Source organism: Lipophrys pholis, assembly GCF_963383615.2.
Source record: "Lipophrys pholis genome assembly, contig: SCAFFOLD_52, whole genome shotgun sequence".
Taxonomy (NCBI): domain Eukaryota; kingdom Metazoa; phylum Chordata; class Actinopteri; order Blenniiformes; family Blenniidae; genus Lipophrys; species Lipophrys pholis.
Window position 1 is genome coordinate 141,055 of NW_028292091.1, and position 16,736 is coordinate 157,790.

Here is a 16,736-nt window from a genome sequence, read left to right on the forward strand (position 1 = left end):
AATAAACAAACCTGTGCAAAAGTTGAACCAGACAAGCGGCTCATGAACGAGTCTGACACACGTTGAAGTTCTTCCTGAGCCGGTTCGTATCGATATGGTCCTGGAGTTTACTTACCCCGGGGGGAAATCACCCCTCAGGTGCTTTTTATTTCTCAATCATCTTATGAAACCAATTGAATGTAACTTCTGCAGCCGGAGGCTCTTTAGCGCCTCTACTGGCTCCCTGAAGCAGACACTAATTACATTTCATGTTATTTTTATTTTATTTGCGCACCAACAGTCTTTTCAAAAGGACTCTGCTCTCTTGGCTGAATGAGCTTTAATAAAAAGCAAAGCAACTAAATTGGGAAAAATCACCAAAACCACAAGAAATGATAGAAGAAATTACTCCTAAAATTAAAAACCTATTGAACTTAAAATTACTCAAATTAAATAAAAAATCATAAAAAGGAAAGAAAAAACGTACAAAACTACTTTAAAAAAAGCCAAAATGGGCAATACAGCTGAAAAACCTAAATACTTTTTAAAAAATGAGTGAAAATGCAAACATCAGTTACAAAACAGCTGAAAATGTATTAAATGTCTATCAAATCAATCAAACTTTATTTATACACACGTTTCATGCGTGGTACTAGCACAAAGTGCTTCACATACTTTTAAAAATAAACACAAACACATATACCGCATGCACATGACCACCAGTGGTGGGCGTCAGGGCGTCAGGACCACCAGGGCGTCAGACCGTCAGGGTGTCAGGGCGTCAGGACCACCAGGGCGTCAGGACCACCAGGGCGTCAGGACCACCAGGGCGTCAGGGCGTCAGGACCACCAGGGCGTCAGACCGTCAGGGTGTCAGGGCGTCAGGACCACCAGGGCGTCAGGACCACCAGGGTGTCAGGGCGTCAGGACCACCAGGGCGTCAGGACCACCAGGGCGTCAGGGCGTCAGGGCGTCAGGACCACTAGGCCACCAGGGCGTCAGGGCGTCAGGACCACCAGGCCATCAGGGCGTCAGGGCGTCAGGGCGTCAGGACCACCAGGGCGTCAGGGCGTCAGGACCACCAGGGCGTCAGACCGTCAGGGTGTCAGGGCGTCAGGACCACCAGGGCGTCAGGACCACCAGGGTGTCAGGGCGTCAGGACCACCAGGGCGTCAGGACCACCAGGGCGTCAGGGCATCAGGGCGTCAGGACCACTAGGCCACCAGGGCGTCAGGGCGTCAGGACCACCAGGCCATCAGGGCGTCAGGGCGTCAGGGCGTCAGGGCGTCAGGGCGTCAGGGCGTCAGGACCACCAGGGCGTCAGGGCCACCAGGGTGTCAGGGCGTCAGGACCACCAGGGCGTCAGGGCGTCAGGACCACCAGGCCATCAGGGCGTCAGGACCACCAGGGCGTCAGGACCACCAGGGTGTCAGGGCGTCAGGACCACCAGGGTGTCAGGACCACCAGGGCGTCAGGGCGTCAGGACCACCAGGCCACCAGGGCGTCAGGGCGTCAGGACCACCAGGCCATCAGGGCGTCAGGGCGTCAGGACCACCAGGCCATCAGGGCGTCAGGGCGTCAGGACCACCAGGGCGTCAGGCCGTCAGGGCCGTCAGGGTGTCAGGGCATCAGGACCACCAGGGCGTCAGGGCGTCAGGGCGTCAGGGCGTCAGGGTGTCAGGGCATCAGGACCACCAGGGCGTCAGGGCGTCAGGGCGTCAGGGCGTCAGGGCGTCAGGGCGTCAGGGCGTCAGGGTGTCAGGGTGTCAGGCCATCAGGGCGTCAGGACCACCGGGGCGTCAGGCCGTCAGGGCCGTCAGGGTGTCAGGGCATCAGGACCACCAGGGCGTCAGGGCGTCAGGACCACCAGGGCGTCAGGCCGTCAGGGCCGTCAGGGCGTCAGGACCACCAGGGCGTCAGGCCGTCAGGGCCGTCAGGGCCGTCAGGGCGTCAGGACCACCAGGGCGTCAGGGCGTCAGGGCGTCAGGGCGTCAGGGTGTCAGGGCGTCAGGGCGTCAGGGTGTCAGGGCGTCAGGGCGTCAGGGTTCTCTCCAGGCCTGAGAAAAAGATTAGATTTGGTCCATCAATACTTCTTGAATAATTCCAAATGATCTGTCCACTTCCTCTCATAGTTTCTCTCCTGACTGCTGCTTCCAGACTGAACTTCCATATTAAAGCTTTGAACCAATCACAGCTCAGCCATCACCTGTTGCCGGGTAAAGAATCTGCCTGAGGCCTTCAGGTTCAGTTCTGCAGGCGTCTGCAGTGTAAAATAAGAGTCGGTGACGCTGCTGCTTCAACCAATCACATTTAGATATTGACGACTCAGGACCTTCTAGAAGGCCTAGGGTGACGTCAGCATATTCCTGCCCTCTGATTGGACGGTCAGAGAGTTCACTCTCCAGCTGGCTGACTGCATCTGGAGCAGCTGCAGGAACAAACTATAGTTGGTTGATCTAATGGAGGTTTAGTCAAACGACAATGGCTGGAGGACAAGATGAAGACATTTGGTTGCAGATTTATTGTCAAAACCATTTTCAAGAGGGACTTTTCCTGGAGGTCTTTGAACGCACCGCAGCACTATGAGCGCAGAGGTCCGGTGGGATTTATCTGCTTCACTAAAACCTCCATGGCAGGATTCAGGATTATGGGATTTGCCATTCTAGTTTTAAGACCACGAAAAACTGAGGTTTGTCTCCGTCCTCGACCCCCACAAGTTTCAGTAATAGCAGCCGCTTTTTTATGCGGCTGCAGCAGAAGGTAAGACGTGAACTTGGATAGTTTTCATCAGTAAAGGTATTTATTCTGATATTTAGATAGAAGATATTTATCTCCAGTATCTATCTGTGATGAAAAGGCTTTTTATACTGCATTTCTGCATGAACACATGGTTTTAGTAGCCATGAGAAAGTTATTGGGGGGGGGGGGGGGGGTTCAGACCAGCACTAGTGAAGGCTGAGGTCTGAAATGCACGGCCCGCCACTGATGACACTCACACACACACACACACACACACACACACACACACACACACACACACACACACACACACACACGCACACACACACGTAATGTAAGAATATCCGAGCCCTGATGATCCAGGAGAGAAATTCCCTCCCAGGGCGCCGACCACATGGAGAGGAGCCACAGCCTAGAGCTATGGGGGGCCCTGCCACAGGGACCCCGACCCAGCAGGTCCTGGTCCTGACACTAGGAACCCTTACCAGGCTGGTGCCAGAGGACCTCAGGGGCCACGAGGGCCCATATTGTAAAAGCAGGCCAGAAAGATAAGAAGGCCCAAGACCATTCAGACATTTAAAAACCGATAATAAACTGTTGTAATCAATCCTGTAAGGCGCAGGGCGCCGATGCAGAGTCTCAAATTGTAATTGAGACTTCAGAAGTGTAACATGAGGTACCGTTTCTTTTGTCACGTCAGCATTATATTTAAAGATTTAGAAGCTGCGTTCCCATCATAAAGGTTTGGAAGAAGCTTTGCATTTGGTAACAAATGGAGCTAAAGGTCTTCTGGTGTCTTTCAGATCCTCCCGGTCAGCCCGACTACACCGACGTCACCAGCGACTCCATCACGCTGAAGTGGGACGCACCCAAACGCGACGGCGGCAGCAAGATAACCAGCTACAACATCGAGAAACGCCAGGGACACGGCCGCTGGTTCAAGGCCAACCTGACTGACTGTCACGAGTGTCAGTACACCGTCACCGGTCTGGCAACCAACGAACGCTACGAGTTCAGGGTCGTGGCCAGGAACGCCATTGGCGTCGTCAGTCCTCCGTCCAACTCGTCCGGCCTGATCGTGGTCAGAAGTGAGAATGGTGAGTACTGAACCGGTTGTCTGAACCGGTTGTCTGAACCAGTCCCTGCCCCGTTACCATCCCTGGCGCATTGGGAGCTCATGCTACTCTTTATCACATCCAGCCACGCCGAACTTGGAGTTTGGTCCCGAGTACTTCGAGGGCCTGACGGTCAAAGCCGGAGACAGCATCAGACTGAAGGTGACCGTCACCGGACGCCCGACACCTAAAGTGGTGTGGTACCGAGACGACGTGGAGGTCACCAAGAAGATGATGGATATCATCACCGTGACCGGATCCAGCACGCTCTTTGTCAGGGACGCCGACCGCACACACCGCGGCCTCTACACCGTGGAGGCTACCAATGGATCCGGAACCAAGAAGGAGACCATCTTGGTCCAAGTCCAGGGTGTGCAGCGCAGACTTCATGTTACTCCCGATCGCAGTTTCTATTGGTTCAGGTTGTAAGTGGAGTTTTTCTTTTTGACGCAGACACTCCTGGAGAGCCGGTTGGTCCAATCACCTTCAGCAGCATCTCAGAGGGGAAGTGCACCCTGACCTGGAACCCGCCGGAGAACGACGGCTGCTCCGAGATCACGCACTACGTGTTGGAAAAGCGTGAGACCGCCAAGATCTCCTGGGCGCTGGTGACCGACGAGTGCACCGAGTGCACCTTCAACGCCTCCAAGCTCATCAAGACCAACGAGTACCAGTTCAGGGTATCCGCCGTCAACAAGTTCGGAGTCAGCAGGCCGCTGGAGTCCAGCCCCGTCATCGCACAGATGCAGTACAGTGAGTTGGCCACCGGGAAGCTCTCACACGCGTCACCGTGCCAAATTCAAACACATCCTTCATCACTGTGTTGACCACGAGCTGCATTCACAATAATATGTTTATGGAAAAGCAGTGAATCGGTAGAATCATTCAGGATTTCATCATAGTTTCCAAAAGGAAAAGGAAAAAAAAAAGAAATATTGTCGAGTGACTTTAGAGTGAAGGAGCTCGTTTCACTTCTTTTTTTTTATTGGAACATAAAATCAACCGTTCAGAACAATCAACAAAGATATTCTACATTAATAAATAACAGCAGAACAGTAAAATCAGGAGTCAGAAGTAGAACTTATGAAATCCCTTCTCTATAAATATCTTTTAAAACCATTTCTAATGTTTCTGTGAGTTCTGATGTGAATATAGGAGAAGCTCCACACGTCTATCTTCTATCTTTAGCTTCCACTTATTTAATCATCATTTCATTTCAACATGTTAGAACTCATATATGTACTAATACATCTGAGGAAAAGTATCAATAAATTACATGTACTTTTTAAAGTAATTAGTGATTTACAATATAAATAAACATAGTAAAATATCATCATGATCATGAGAGGATTTATCATGAAGTTATTACATGATTCTATGTAATCTATGTAAGTAATAGAGTATTCATAGAATAAAGTTGTAAAAACAACATTTGACTTGTTGACAAAAGATTTATTATCAACACATTTACTGAACAGACACAGTACAAGTTTCAATCCATCAGTAATTAGAGTACTTTCTAATCTAAGAATGAAGACTAAGCTACTTTCAGGGTGACTCAGATTACTTCAGTCGTTCTGATCACTACCTTGATCACTACCTTGATCAATACCTTGATCACTACCTTGATCACTACCTTGATCAATACCTTGATCACTACCTTGATCAATACCTTGATCACTACCTTGATCAATACCTTGATCACTACCTTGTCTGCTGCAGCGACCCCGGACGCTCCCGGTACTCCCGACGCCACCGAGATGACCGGAGAGAGCATCACGCTGTCCTGGACGCCGCCCACCTCAGACGGAGGAAACCCCGTCCAGTACTACATCGTGGAGAAACGGGAGAAGAAGACCGTCCGCTTCTACAAGGTGATCACCAAGAAGCCCATCGTGGACTGCGCCCACAAGGTGCTGCAGCTGACGGAGGATGTGGAGTACGAGTTCCGCGTCCTGGCTGTTAATGACGCCGGCGTGGGAACCCCGAGCAACGTCTCCATGCCGATCAGAGCGGCCGAGCCCAAGGACATTCCCTGTGCTCCGTCGGTGGTCTGCGTGTCCGACTCCACCAGCTGCTCCATCAGCCTGGAATGGACCAGGCCGGTGGACGACGGCGGCTCGGACATCCTGGGCTACATCGTGGAGGTGGCCAAAGGAGAGGAGTGGGAGCGAGTGAACCGGGAGCTGGTGGCAGAAACCAGCTACACGGCAAAGGGTCTCCAGACGGGAGCCGAGTACAACTTCCGCGTGGCGGCCGTGAACCAGGTGGGCCGGGGCGAGGAAAAAGAACTCCCTGAGCCCGCTCAGGCGGTGGACCGGCTCACGCCTCCGCAGGTCGACATCGACGCCACCTTCAAACAAACGCACATTGTCAAGGCCGGAGGTTCGGTGTGCCTGGCCGTCAACTTCAGGGGAAAACCTAGTCCCACTGCCTCCTGGGTGAAGGAGGACGGCGAGCTGGGTGTGCTGTCGGAAGTCTCCACCGCCGAGGGTCACAGCTCTCTGAGCATCGAGCACTGCTCCAGGACCGACACGGGCAAGTACACCGTCAACCTGGAGAACTCCAGCGGCAGCAAGGCCGTCACGTTCGTGGTGAAGGTGATGGACACTCCCGGACCTCCACAGGCGGTCGCCTTGAAGGAGGTGACCAGGGGTTCGGTCACGGTCATCTGGGAGCCCCCTGTCAACGACGGCGGAGCCCGAATCCACCACTACATCGTGGAGAGGCGCGAGGCCAGCCGGCGCACGTGGCAACAGTCCGGCGGGAAGTGCACACAGCACATCCTGAAGATCCAGGACCTGCTGGAAGGAGTGCCCTACTTCTTCAGAGTATCTGCCGAGAACCAGCACGGTGTGGGTGAGGCATTCGAGCTGACAGAACCCGTCATTGCCACTGCAGAGCCGGCTACGCCAAAGAGGTTGGACATCTTGGACACAACAGACAGCTCGGTGTTGCTGGGCTGGCTCAAACCGGAACACGATGGCGGCAGTCGCATCCAGGGTTACCTGATCGAAGCCAGACCGAAGGGTGGAGACAAGTGGGTGGTGGTCGGCAACACAAAGAACCTCACCTACGTCATTGACAAGCTCAACAAGGGTGACGAGTATGACTTCCGAGTGAAAGCGAAGAACGAGTCCGGCTTCAGCCAGGCTAAAGAAACTCTGGCTCCGGTTCTGGTCAAAGAGCCTCACATCGAACCCGCTGCCGATCTCAGCGAGATCGCCAACCAACTCGTGACCTGCAGTTCTGGCAAAACCTTTACCATCGATGTTCCCATCAGCGGCAGACCTGCTCCAAAGATCAGCTGGAAGCTGGAGGAGATGAGGCTGAAGAGCTCAGACCGGGTCTCGATCAAATCCACCAAGGACAGAACCAGCATCTCGGTGAAAGAGGCCATGAGAGGCGATGGCGGCAAATACTACCTGACCCTGGAGAACGTGGCGGGAACCAAGACCTTCACCATTGAAGTCAACGTCACCGGCAGACCCAGTCCCCCAGATGGACCCATCGAGATCTCCTCCATCACCTCCGAGTCCTGCGTAGTGAACTGGAGCCCGCCCGAGGACGACGGAGGCACCGACATCACCAACTACATCGTGGAGAAGCGCGAGTCCGGCTCCACGGCCTGGCAGCTCATCAACTCCAGCGTGAAACGCACGTCGCTGCATGTCAGTCACCTGACCAAGTACATGCAGTACACCTTCAGGGTCTCCGCCGAGAACCGGTTCGGCATCAGCAAGCCGACTGAGTCCGAGACCATCGTCGCCGAGCATCCGTACAGTAAGTTCCTCTTCCCCACATCATGTCAGCAGACACAAACTTCATCTGTGAAAATGTTAACGTGTGATTTGACTTCCAGCACCTCCGGGCCCCCCCACCAAACCGTTGGTGTTCAACGTCACCGCCAACACCATGACTCTGAAGTGGGAGGAGCCATACCACGATGGAGGAAGCAAAGTGACGGGCTACTGGATTGAGAAGAAGGAGAGGAACAACATCCTGTGGGTGAGGGAGAACAAGATCCCCTGCTTCGAGTGCTACAGTAAGGTGGAGGGTCTGGTGGAAGGTCTAGAGTACCAGTTCAGGGTCTACGCCATGAACAGCGCCGGGCTGAGCAAAGCCAGCGAGGCCTCGAAGGGCGCAGTGGCTCAGAACCCCGTCGGTGAGTCTCCTCTCTGTTTCTACCTCAAACACACCGATAAGAATGTGTCTCACGAACTCGATCTGACGCTTAGATCCGCCGAGTAAACCTGAAGTCACCAACGTGACCAGAACCACCGTGTCCCTCAAGTGGTCTGCACCGCTGAACGACGGTGGCAGTCCCATTGTGGGCTACATCATCGAGCGCAAGCCGTACACGCTGACCGGGGAGGGACGCTGGCTCAAGTGCAACTACACCAACGTGACGGAGCAGTTCTACACCGTCACCGCGCTTGGCGAGGGTGAGCCCTACGAGTTCAGGGTCATTGCCAAGAACGCCAACCAGGTCTACAGCATGCCATCCGAGTCCACCGGCTCTGTGCAGTGCAAGACCGACTTTGGTAAGATCTGTTAGCCCAAAAGTACTTTTATTACATTCTGAATTTTGTTTTACAGAGGTATTGGACTGGTTCTGGATCAGTTTCAGACTGGTTCTGGACCAGTTTCAGACTGGTTCTGGACTAGCTCCTTCTTTACTTTTACAATATGTGACATTAGAATAATGATGTGCTTTGATCACAGGCTTGTTATGTGTTAATAATGTAGTTCCAATGATTTATTAATGTATTATTAATGATTTATTAATGATTTATTAATGATTTATTAATGTATAATTTATAATAATAATTTATTACTAAGGGTTTATTAATGTATCATTAAGAATTTATTAATTATTACTAATGTATTACTACTCAGTATTATAATTAACATCCATATGACTGTAATGTATTTTTTGTCTCCACACAACAGAACCACCGAAGGCCCAGCTGGACAGTAAACTCCTGTCTGAGACGGTGTCGGTCCGAGCTGGTTCAGACCTGGTTCTGGACGCTGCGGTGGGAGGCCGACCCGATCCCAAGGCCTCCTGGTCCAAAGGCAACAGGGAACTGGAACTATGTGAGAAGTACCACCTGCAGTACACCTCGACAAAGGCCATGGCCATCATCAAGTTCTGCGACCGAGACGACACAGGGAAATACATCCTCACCGTCAGGAACGTCAGCGGCACCAAAACTGCAGAGGTCAACGTCAAGGTGCTGGGTAAGTGGCTCTTGCATTGACCGTCAGACATTTATCAGATGGTCGTGTTCTGGTGCAGAGCGTCGGTTTGTTCCTCCAGATACACCCGGAGTGTGTGAAGGCATCATCGAGATCAGTAAGATCACTGAGGAGTCGTGCACGCTGAGCTGGAAGCCTCCTCTGGAGGACGGCGGCGACGCCATCAGTCACTATTTGGTGGAGCGCCGCGACACCAACCGACTCAACTGGGTCATCATGAATGACGAGTGCAAAGAGCAGAGCTGTGACATCACCAACCTGTTCAAGAACACTGAGTACCTGTTCAGGGTGCGCGGCGTCAACAAGTACGGCGCAGGAGTTTTCCTACAGTCGGAGCCCATGGTCGCCAGGAACACCTTCAGTAAGTCCTGCCTCCACAATGCCGTCCAATCACAACTGTTTGGGCTCAGACGCCTCCACCCTGACCCTGATCCACCTTTCTCCTACAGCTGTCCCGTCTCCTCCTGGAGCTCCGGAGATCCTGGCGTCAGGAAAGGACTTCGCCACCATCGAATGGATGAAGCCGGAGAGCGACGGCGGCAGCCCACTGATCCACTACCTGGTGGAGAGACACGAGAGGAAGAGCGCCCGCTGGGTGAAGGTCAACAGGGACGGCACTCAGCTGGACACCACCCTGAAGGTGTCCGGTCTGACCGAAGGAAACATCTACCAGTTCAGAGTGACGGCCATCAACAAGGCCGGGGAAAGCGAGCCCAGTGAGGTGTCCCTGTATGTGGTCTGCAGAGTTCCCACATGTGAGTCTAAACCACATGCAGCCGACTGCAGAGGGGAGGTCGTTTCTTGTTACCACATCTCTGACCTCCTTCCTCCTCCTCCTCCTCCTCAGGCACACCCGCTCCTCCTTCCATCCCCCGCATTACCGACACCCACGCCGACAGCATTAGCCTGGCCTGGTCACGGCCGGTGGACGACGGCGGAGCCGACGTGATGGGCTACGTCCTGGAGATGCAGGAGGCCGGAGCGGAGGAGTGGACCAAAGCCCACGAAAAGACGCTGCGCTCACCCGAGTATGTGGTGACCAAACTGTCCGCAGGCAAGAAGTACTGCTTCAGAGTGGCTGGCATCAACATCAACGGTACCGGAGACTTCAGCGAACCGTGTGCAGAGACGGAACCAGCAGAGAGGCTCGGTGAGTAAACCCCAAAGACCGCAACTTTCTGATGCATCCACTTTGGTAAAACGCTAACGTCTCTGTCCTCTTGCACAGAAACTCCCGACTTTGAACTCCACGACGACCTGAAGAAGACCATCTGCCTGCGTGCCGGCGGCTCCCTGCGGCTCTTCGTCAATGTAACCGGTCGTCCGGCGCCCACCATCACCTGGAGCAAACCTGGAGTTGACCTCCACAGTCGAGGCTTCATCGAGGTCACCAACACATCCACCACGCTCATCATCGACAAGGTGCACCGCTACGACGCCGGCAAATACACCCTGGTTGCAGAGAATTCTGCAGGCAAACAGGAAGTCAACATCCTGGTCAAAGTCTATGGTGAGCTGGTGAAGAGTGATCGGAACAAACGTGATCTTACTTCCTCAAACTGTGTCTTACTCTCAGCCGTGTCTCCTGCTCAGATACTCCTGGACCAACAGGACCAATCAAGATCAAGGAGCTAACCAAAGAGTTTGCTATCATCTCCTGGGAAGCCCCTACTGTGGACGGTGGTGCTCCAGTGAACAACTACATCATCGAGAGACGCGAGGCCTCCATGAGAGCCTACAAGACCGTCACCTCCAAGTGCAGCAAGACCTCCTACAAGATCGACGGTCTGATGGAGGGCATGCTCTATTACTTCCGCGTTCTTCCAGAGAATATTTATGGCGTCGGTGAATCCTGCGAGACTCCTGATGTTGTCCAGGTGTGTGAGGTCCCTCTGCCGCCGCATAAGCTGGAGGTGGTCGACGTCACAAAGACCTCCGTAGTCCTGGGGTGGGAGAAACCCGAGCACGACGGCGGCAGCCGGCTGACCGGCTACGTCATCGAGGCCTGCAAGTTCGGCACCGACAAGTGGATGAAGGTAGCCACAATGAAGATGACCGACTTCGAGCACACCGTGGACAAGCTGAACGAGAACGAGCAGTACCTGTTCAGGGTCAAAGCCGTCAACAACCGAGGAGCCAGCGAGCCCAAAGAGCTGGTGGCTCCCGTCACGGTGAAGGAGCAGAGAGGTAACTCAGGAAGAGGCTTCTAGCACCGGCAGACATCCATTGATTAATTAATGATAATCATAGTAATAATATTATTAATTCAATTGATCAGAGTGATCATCATCTGTCTCATGTCTGATTCTTGCAGTCATGCCGGCAGTGGACTTCTCCAGTATTCCTCAGAAGGTGGTGAATGTCCTCGCTGGTAGAACTCTGGAGTTGGACCTGCCCATCGTCGGCAGACCTCCTCCCGTCTGTTCCTGGTACTTCGCCGACAACAAGATGAAAGTCACTGACCGCGTGAAGATTAAGAGCTCCGGCAAGTTCTCCAAACTGAGCGTGTCCAACACCACCATCGATGACACTGGTGACTACACACTGGAGGTCAAGAACTCCGTTGGAGTCACGACCGAAATAGTCAAAGTCGTCGTCCTCTGTAAGTCCGGCAGCTCTTCTCTAATGTCCATCTGAGTTTGATATGACTCATCAATATTCTCTCTTCTTTCACTTTGACTAGCCAAACCCGACGAGCCGAAGGGACCAATCCGGTTTGACGAAATCGATGCCACAACCGTCACCTGCAGCTGGGACCCTCCAGTTCGAGACGGCGGTGCCCCCATCAGTGGTTACGTGGTGGAGCAGCGCGACGCCCACAGACCAGGGTGGGTGCCTGTCAGCGAGGCCGTCAGCCGGCCAACCTTCAAGTTTGAGAACCTGATCGAGGGAGACGAGTACGTCTTCAGAGCCGCGGCAATGAATCGTTACGGAACCGGAGAGTTCCTCCAGTCGGAAATTGTCACCTGCAAGAGCCTGAAGAGTAAGTTTGAAGAACTTCACAGTAGATTCTGTTTCCAGGCAGAACATTAAGAATATTCTTCTTTCCACAGACGTCCCCGGACCTCCTGGCCGTCCAATCGTCTTTGACGTGTCTCGAGATGGCATGACTATCGCCTGGGAACAACCAGACGAAGACGGCGGGCTGGAAGTTTCTGGATACATCGTGGAGCGTAAAGAGGTGAGGTCTGACCGATGGGTGCGTGCCAACAAGAACCCCATCACCATGACCAGGTACAGGTCCACCGAGCTGATCGAAGGCCTGGAGTACGAACACCGAATCACAGCCATCAACGCTCGAGGCCTGAGCAAGCCCAGCCTTCCGTCTAAACCAGCAGTGGCGACAGATCCCATCGGTAAGAGAGCGGGTTGATAGGCTAGGAGTGTGCATTTAAAGAAGAAACATGATCCTGACATGCTCCTCCTCCTCCTCAGATCCACCAGGCTGTCCTCAGAACCCAAGGATTACCGACACCACCAAGACCTCCGTGTCCCTGGCCTGGAGTCCTCCGGACGAGGAGGGCGACGCCCGGGTGGACGGCTACCTGATCGAGATGCAGAAGGCGGGTACCATGGCCTGGATCAAGTGCAACACCACACCGTCTCTGATCTGCGAGTACACACTGACCAACATGCCTCAAGGGGAGGAGTTCAAATTCCGCATCATGGCTTGCAACGCCGGCGGCTCCGGAGAACCTGCGGAGGTGCCGGGAACCGTCATCGTCACTGAGATGCTCGGTAAGTGTGTAAGAAAGACTTATGGGTGTCTCATGGGCTCCGACTGAAAAACCCTTCAAGGCAGAAGAGTCAACATGTCACTCGGTCTGTCGTGTCGTCGGGAGGTTGGGAGATGATTCAGGAAAGGCCCCGGCGAGTTATCCAACAGCTTCTCCTTTACCTGTGACCTTGAGCTGAAACGCTGGTTTTGCAGAGTTTCCGCTGGGCGGTACAGCTGCAGGCAAAAGATTTTGCTGGATATTTGTCACCTGATGGTACTGATGTTCAAAACTGACCACCCAGGATTTGTCTGAATACTTTTGTCAAAAATTGCATTGATTTCTTCTGAAGTATAAGAGAACTACTCCGAACACAGAGTATGAGAACCCTCGTCCTTCCTGCCCTTTAGGAGGGAGTCTTGAGATGTTGACGCTGCAGCCTATAAAGGATCCTGATTCCTAAAAAGAGCTTCTCTCCTGCCTGCCAGCCCAGGATCACACGTCTTATCCAAAAACAGGCCCAACATGTCTTTTAAACCTGTAACCCGGTCATGAAGGACTTGGGGGGGGGGACCTCCCCTAGAAGTGGGATCACTCGCTTATTGGGAGTAAAGCATCCGACGGTCTTGGCTGGACTATAGAAAAATAAGAGTCTCAATGAAATGTTTAGACGCAACTCAGAATTCAGCCTGGAGTCCTTGAAATGAGCGTCAAACTAATCCTCCATGATGTCAGTTTCTGTCCTGCCAAATGAATTAAGAAATAGTTCGATCCATTTGATAAAATCCTCATTGAGAACATCTGCAGTGGCGCCATTCGGACATTAGCTTCTGCAAACATTTCCACTGTTTGCGTGCTTGGCTGATACGTTGGTACGGTCGGGACAGAGGAGCTGCTGGTCAAAGAGTTTTGCAGAGTTGTGTTCCCTCATTTGTGGGATCTTCTGAAATGGTTGAAATGGTTTGACAAGCTGCTTGGTAAGACGGAGCCTCTTCAGACCTTCGTTTGTCACGTTTTATTTTACTGTTCGTTAAATGTTTGTGAAATGACTTCCAAAAACTCTGCCAATCGCTGCTCTCCAGAATCTCCGGACTACGACCTGGAGCTGAAATACAAAGACCTGTACGTGGTCCGCCATGGAGGAGTGGTCCGACTCTCGGTCCCCATCAAGGGTAAACCTCATCCCAGCTGCAAGTGGTCCAAAGACGGCGGGAACGTCTCCGCCAAGGCAATGATCGCCTCCACAGAGGACGCCAGTGAGCTGGTGATCAAGGGTGCTGAGCGCGGCGACTCTGGCATCTACGACCTCCAACTGGAGAACAAGGTCGGCAAGAAGAAGGCCCAGATCAAGGTGAAGGTCATCGGCCGCCCGAGTGCCCCAGAGGGACCGTTGGTCTTTGAGGAGGTCCAGGCCAACTCTGTCAAGCTGTCCTGGAAGGCTTCGGCAGATGACGGCGGCTCTGAGATCCTCGGTTACATTGTGGAGAGACGAGAGGTGACAAGGAACGCCTGGTACACAGTCGACTCACGGGTGACGGAAACCCAGCTGGTAGTGAAGGGCCTGAGGGAAGGAACAGAGTACCACTTCAAGATTACCGCTGAAAACTCCTTTGGTATCAGTACATCTCTGAAGTCTGAAGAGCCAGTTATCCCCAAGACTCCTCTCTGTAAGTACCCCCTTCCTCAGGACCTGTTCCTGTTCATTTAACACTACTGAAGAATGATCTGCTCTCCAATCCAGGTCCACCTGAGCCATCCAGCACCCAACCAGAGATCATGGACGTCACCAAGAGCTCTGTGGCCCTGGCCTGGTCCAGACCTAAGGACGATGGTGGTTCTGCCATCACCGGCTACTTTGTTGAGTACAAGATGAAGTCCGCTGAGACCTGGTCCCGCCACGGGACCAAGATCACATCCACCATGTTTACTCTTCCGGGACTCACTCCGGATACAGACTATCAGTTCCGCATCGTCGCTGTCAACGACATCGGCGAGAGCGAGGCCGGTCCGGGTTCTGACCTTGTCACATGCAAAGATCCATTCGGTGAGTTTGAAAAACCGCCATCCACCATGATCCATCGCTTGTGTCACTTTGTTTGTAGGGTCCTCCGGAGCGTTGCTCCCGAGTCATAACGGTGTAAAGGTTTCCATCAGTAGTGATTCACAAGACTGATTAGGAAGACTATTTTCCTTCTCCTGTCCTCCAGACAAGCCGAGCCAACCAGGCGAGATCGACACGATGAGTGTGAGCAACAACTCCATCAGAATCCGCTGGCAGCCTCCAGAGTGTGACGGAGGAAAGGAGGTGCTGGGCTACTGGGTGGAGTACCGCAAGTCCATCGAGAGCAGCTGGAAGAAGAGCAACAAGCAGCGGCTGAAGGAGAAGGAGTTCACCATGCCAGGACTCGCCGAGGCCACCGAGTATGAGTTCAGAGTCTTTGCTGAAAACGAGACGGGCATGAGCCGACCACGCCGGACCGCCACCTGCATTAAAACCAAACTGAGTGGTGAGGACAAAACAAATATATATATATATATATATATATATACCACACGTACATCCTTTTTTAAAACCTCGATCTGTGTCTTTCTTGCCTGCAGTTGAAGCAAAGCCGAGCCTGAGGAAGGAGATGGATGAAGTCACCTGTAAGCTGGGCCAGCCGGCGGTCATGAAGTGCCAGATGATCGGCAGGCCCATGCCGGAGATCAAGTGGTATCATGCCGACAAGGAGGTCATCGAGTCTCGCAAGTTTGAGATGAGCTCCGACGGCCGAAACCACTCGCTGTCCATCATGACGGACCAGCAGGAGGATGAGGGCGAGTACACCTGCAAAGCCATCAACGACGCCGGCGAGGCTGAGACCACCGGCGCTCTGGTGCTGGAGGCGGCACCGTCCTTCCACCCTGACTACCAGCTGAAGGAAACCTTCTACGCCGGCCTGGGAACCACCCTGCGCATTCACGCCGTTTACATCGGCCGTCCAGAGCCGAAGATCATGTGGCTGCAGGGGGCGAAGACCCTGGAGAACAGTGAGGACGTCAGCATCGAGACCACGGAGCACTACACCCACCTGGTCATCAAGAACGTCCAGCGCCGAGTCCACGGAGGCAAATACAGGGTCCGACTCCACAACCACTTTGGCCGAGCGGACACCGCCTTCAATGTGGAGATCTATGGTAATGCTCTCAGTCATACGGTCCAATCCTTGTTCCAATCCCCCCATAATCCAGTCCAGGATTCAAACCGTGTTCCTCTCCTCACCAGAGCTCTCACAGCATTTAGGATTTCTCTGATGTAGAAGGTTAGACAGCAAAGAAGAGCTTTGCTTTGTCCTTCTGTAGTCATACTACAGTGGCAGTGCGAGCGTCCAATCACAGACAGGATCTAGACGTGTGCAGCCCATTTGTAATCTGAGTACTGCCATGATGAAACACACAGATCTTGAATAGTGGGGCAAAAAAACTTCCACCAAGAAAAGCCCAATAAGTGAGAGACAGCGTCTCGTCCCAACGAGGTGGAGCTCCTACCTTCAGACTGAAGTCTTGGTCGGGGAGCTCCTGCCCTCTCGTCACACCTTGAACAAGGAGCAGAAACCCTTAATAAATACGTCCCACACAAATATCTAGAAAAGTCCTTTATTCCCACTGAAACAACCACCTGAACAAACCCAAAAGACACTGAGCTGAAGGTATATTTCCTTTTTCTCTTTAACTCGACCTTTAGCACCTGAGACCTCCTGTCTTCAGTCTCCTGTCTTCAGTCTCCTGTCTTCAGTCTCCTGTCTTCAGTCTCCTGTCTTCAGTCTCCTGTCTTTAGTGTCTTGTTTTATTGAGGAACCTCATCAAAGAATCTCTGTCACAGTTTGGGGCAGACAAAGTTCATCCATCCATCCATCATCCATCCATCCATCATCCATCCATCCAT

The 16,736-nt window shown here is 52.9% G+C and overlaps 1 protein-coding gene across 1 annotated transcript in view; it reads left to right on the forward strand.

The window, feature by feature from the left end:
- Positions 1-16,736, forward strand: part of LOC308128191 (titin-like) — a gene marked incomplete at its 5' end in the record, with an annotated part of 167,030 nt that overhangs the window by 140,937 nt on the left and 9,357 nt on the right. Inside the window, 20 exon segments of the mRNA XM_080493900.1 lie at positions 3,522-3,815; positions 3,919-4,203; positions 4,287-4,586; positions 5,556-7,616; positions 7,696-7,998; positions 8,072-8,377; positions 8,787-9,077; positions 9,157-9,456; positions 9,545-9,850; positions 9,943-10,245; positions 10,324-10,605; positions 10,689-11,282; positions 11,410-11,697; positions 11,779-12,078; positions 12,149-12,451; positions 12,531-12,833; positions 13,894-14,478; positions 14,553-14,855; positions 15,019-15,318; positions 15,413-15,988. Coding sequence (XP_080350026.1) covers positions 3,522-3,815; positions 3,919-4,203; positions 4,287-4,586; positions 5,556-7,616; positions 7,696-7,998; positions 8,072-8,377; positions 8,787-9,077; positions 9,157-9,456; positions 9,545-9,850; positions 9,943-10,245; positions 10,324-10,605; positions 10,689-11,282; positions 11,410-11,697; positions 11,779-12,078; positions 12,149-12,451; positions 12,531-12,833; positions 13,894-14,478; positions 14,553-14,855; positions 15,019-15,318; positions 15,413-15,988 — 8,583 coding nt within the window.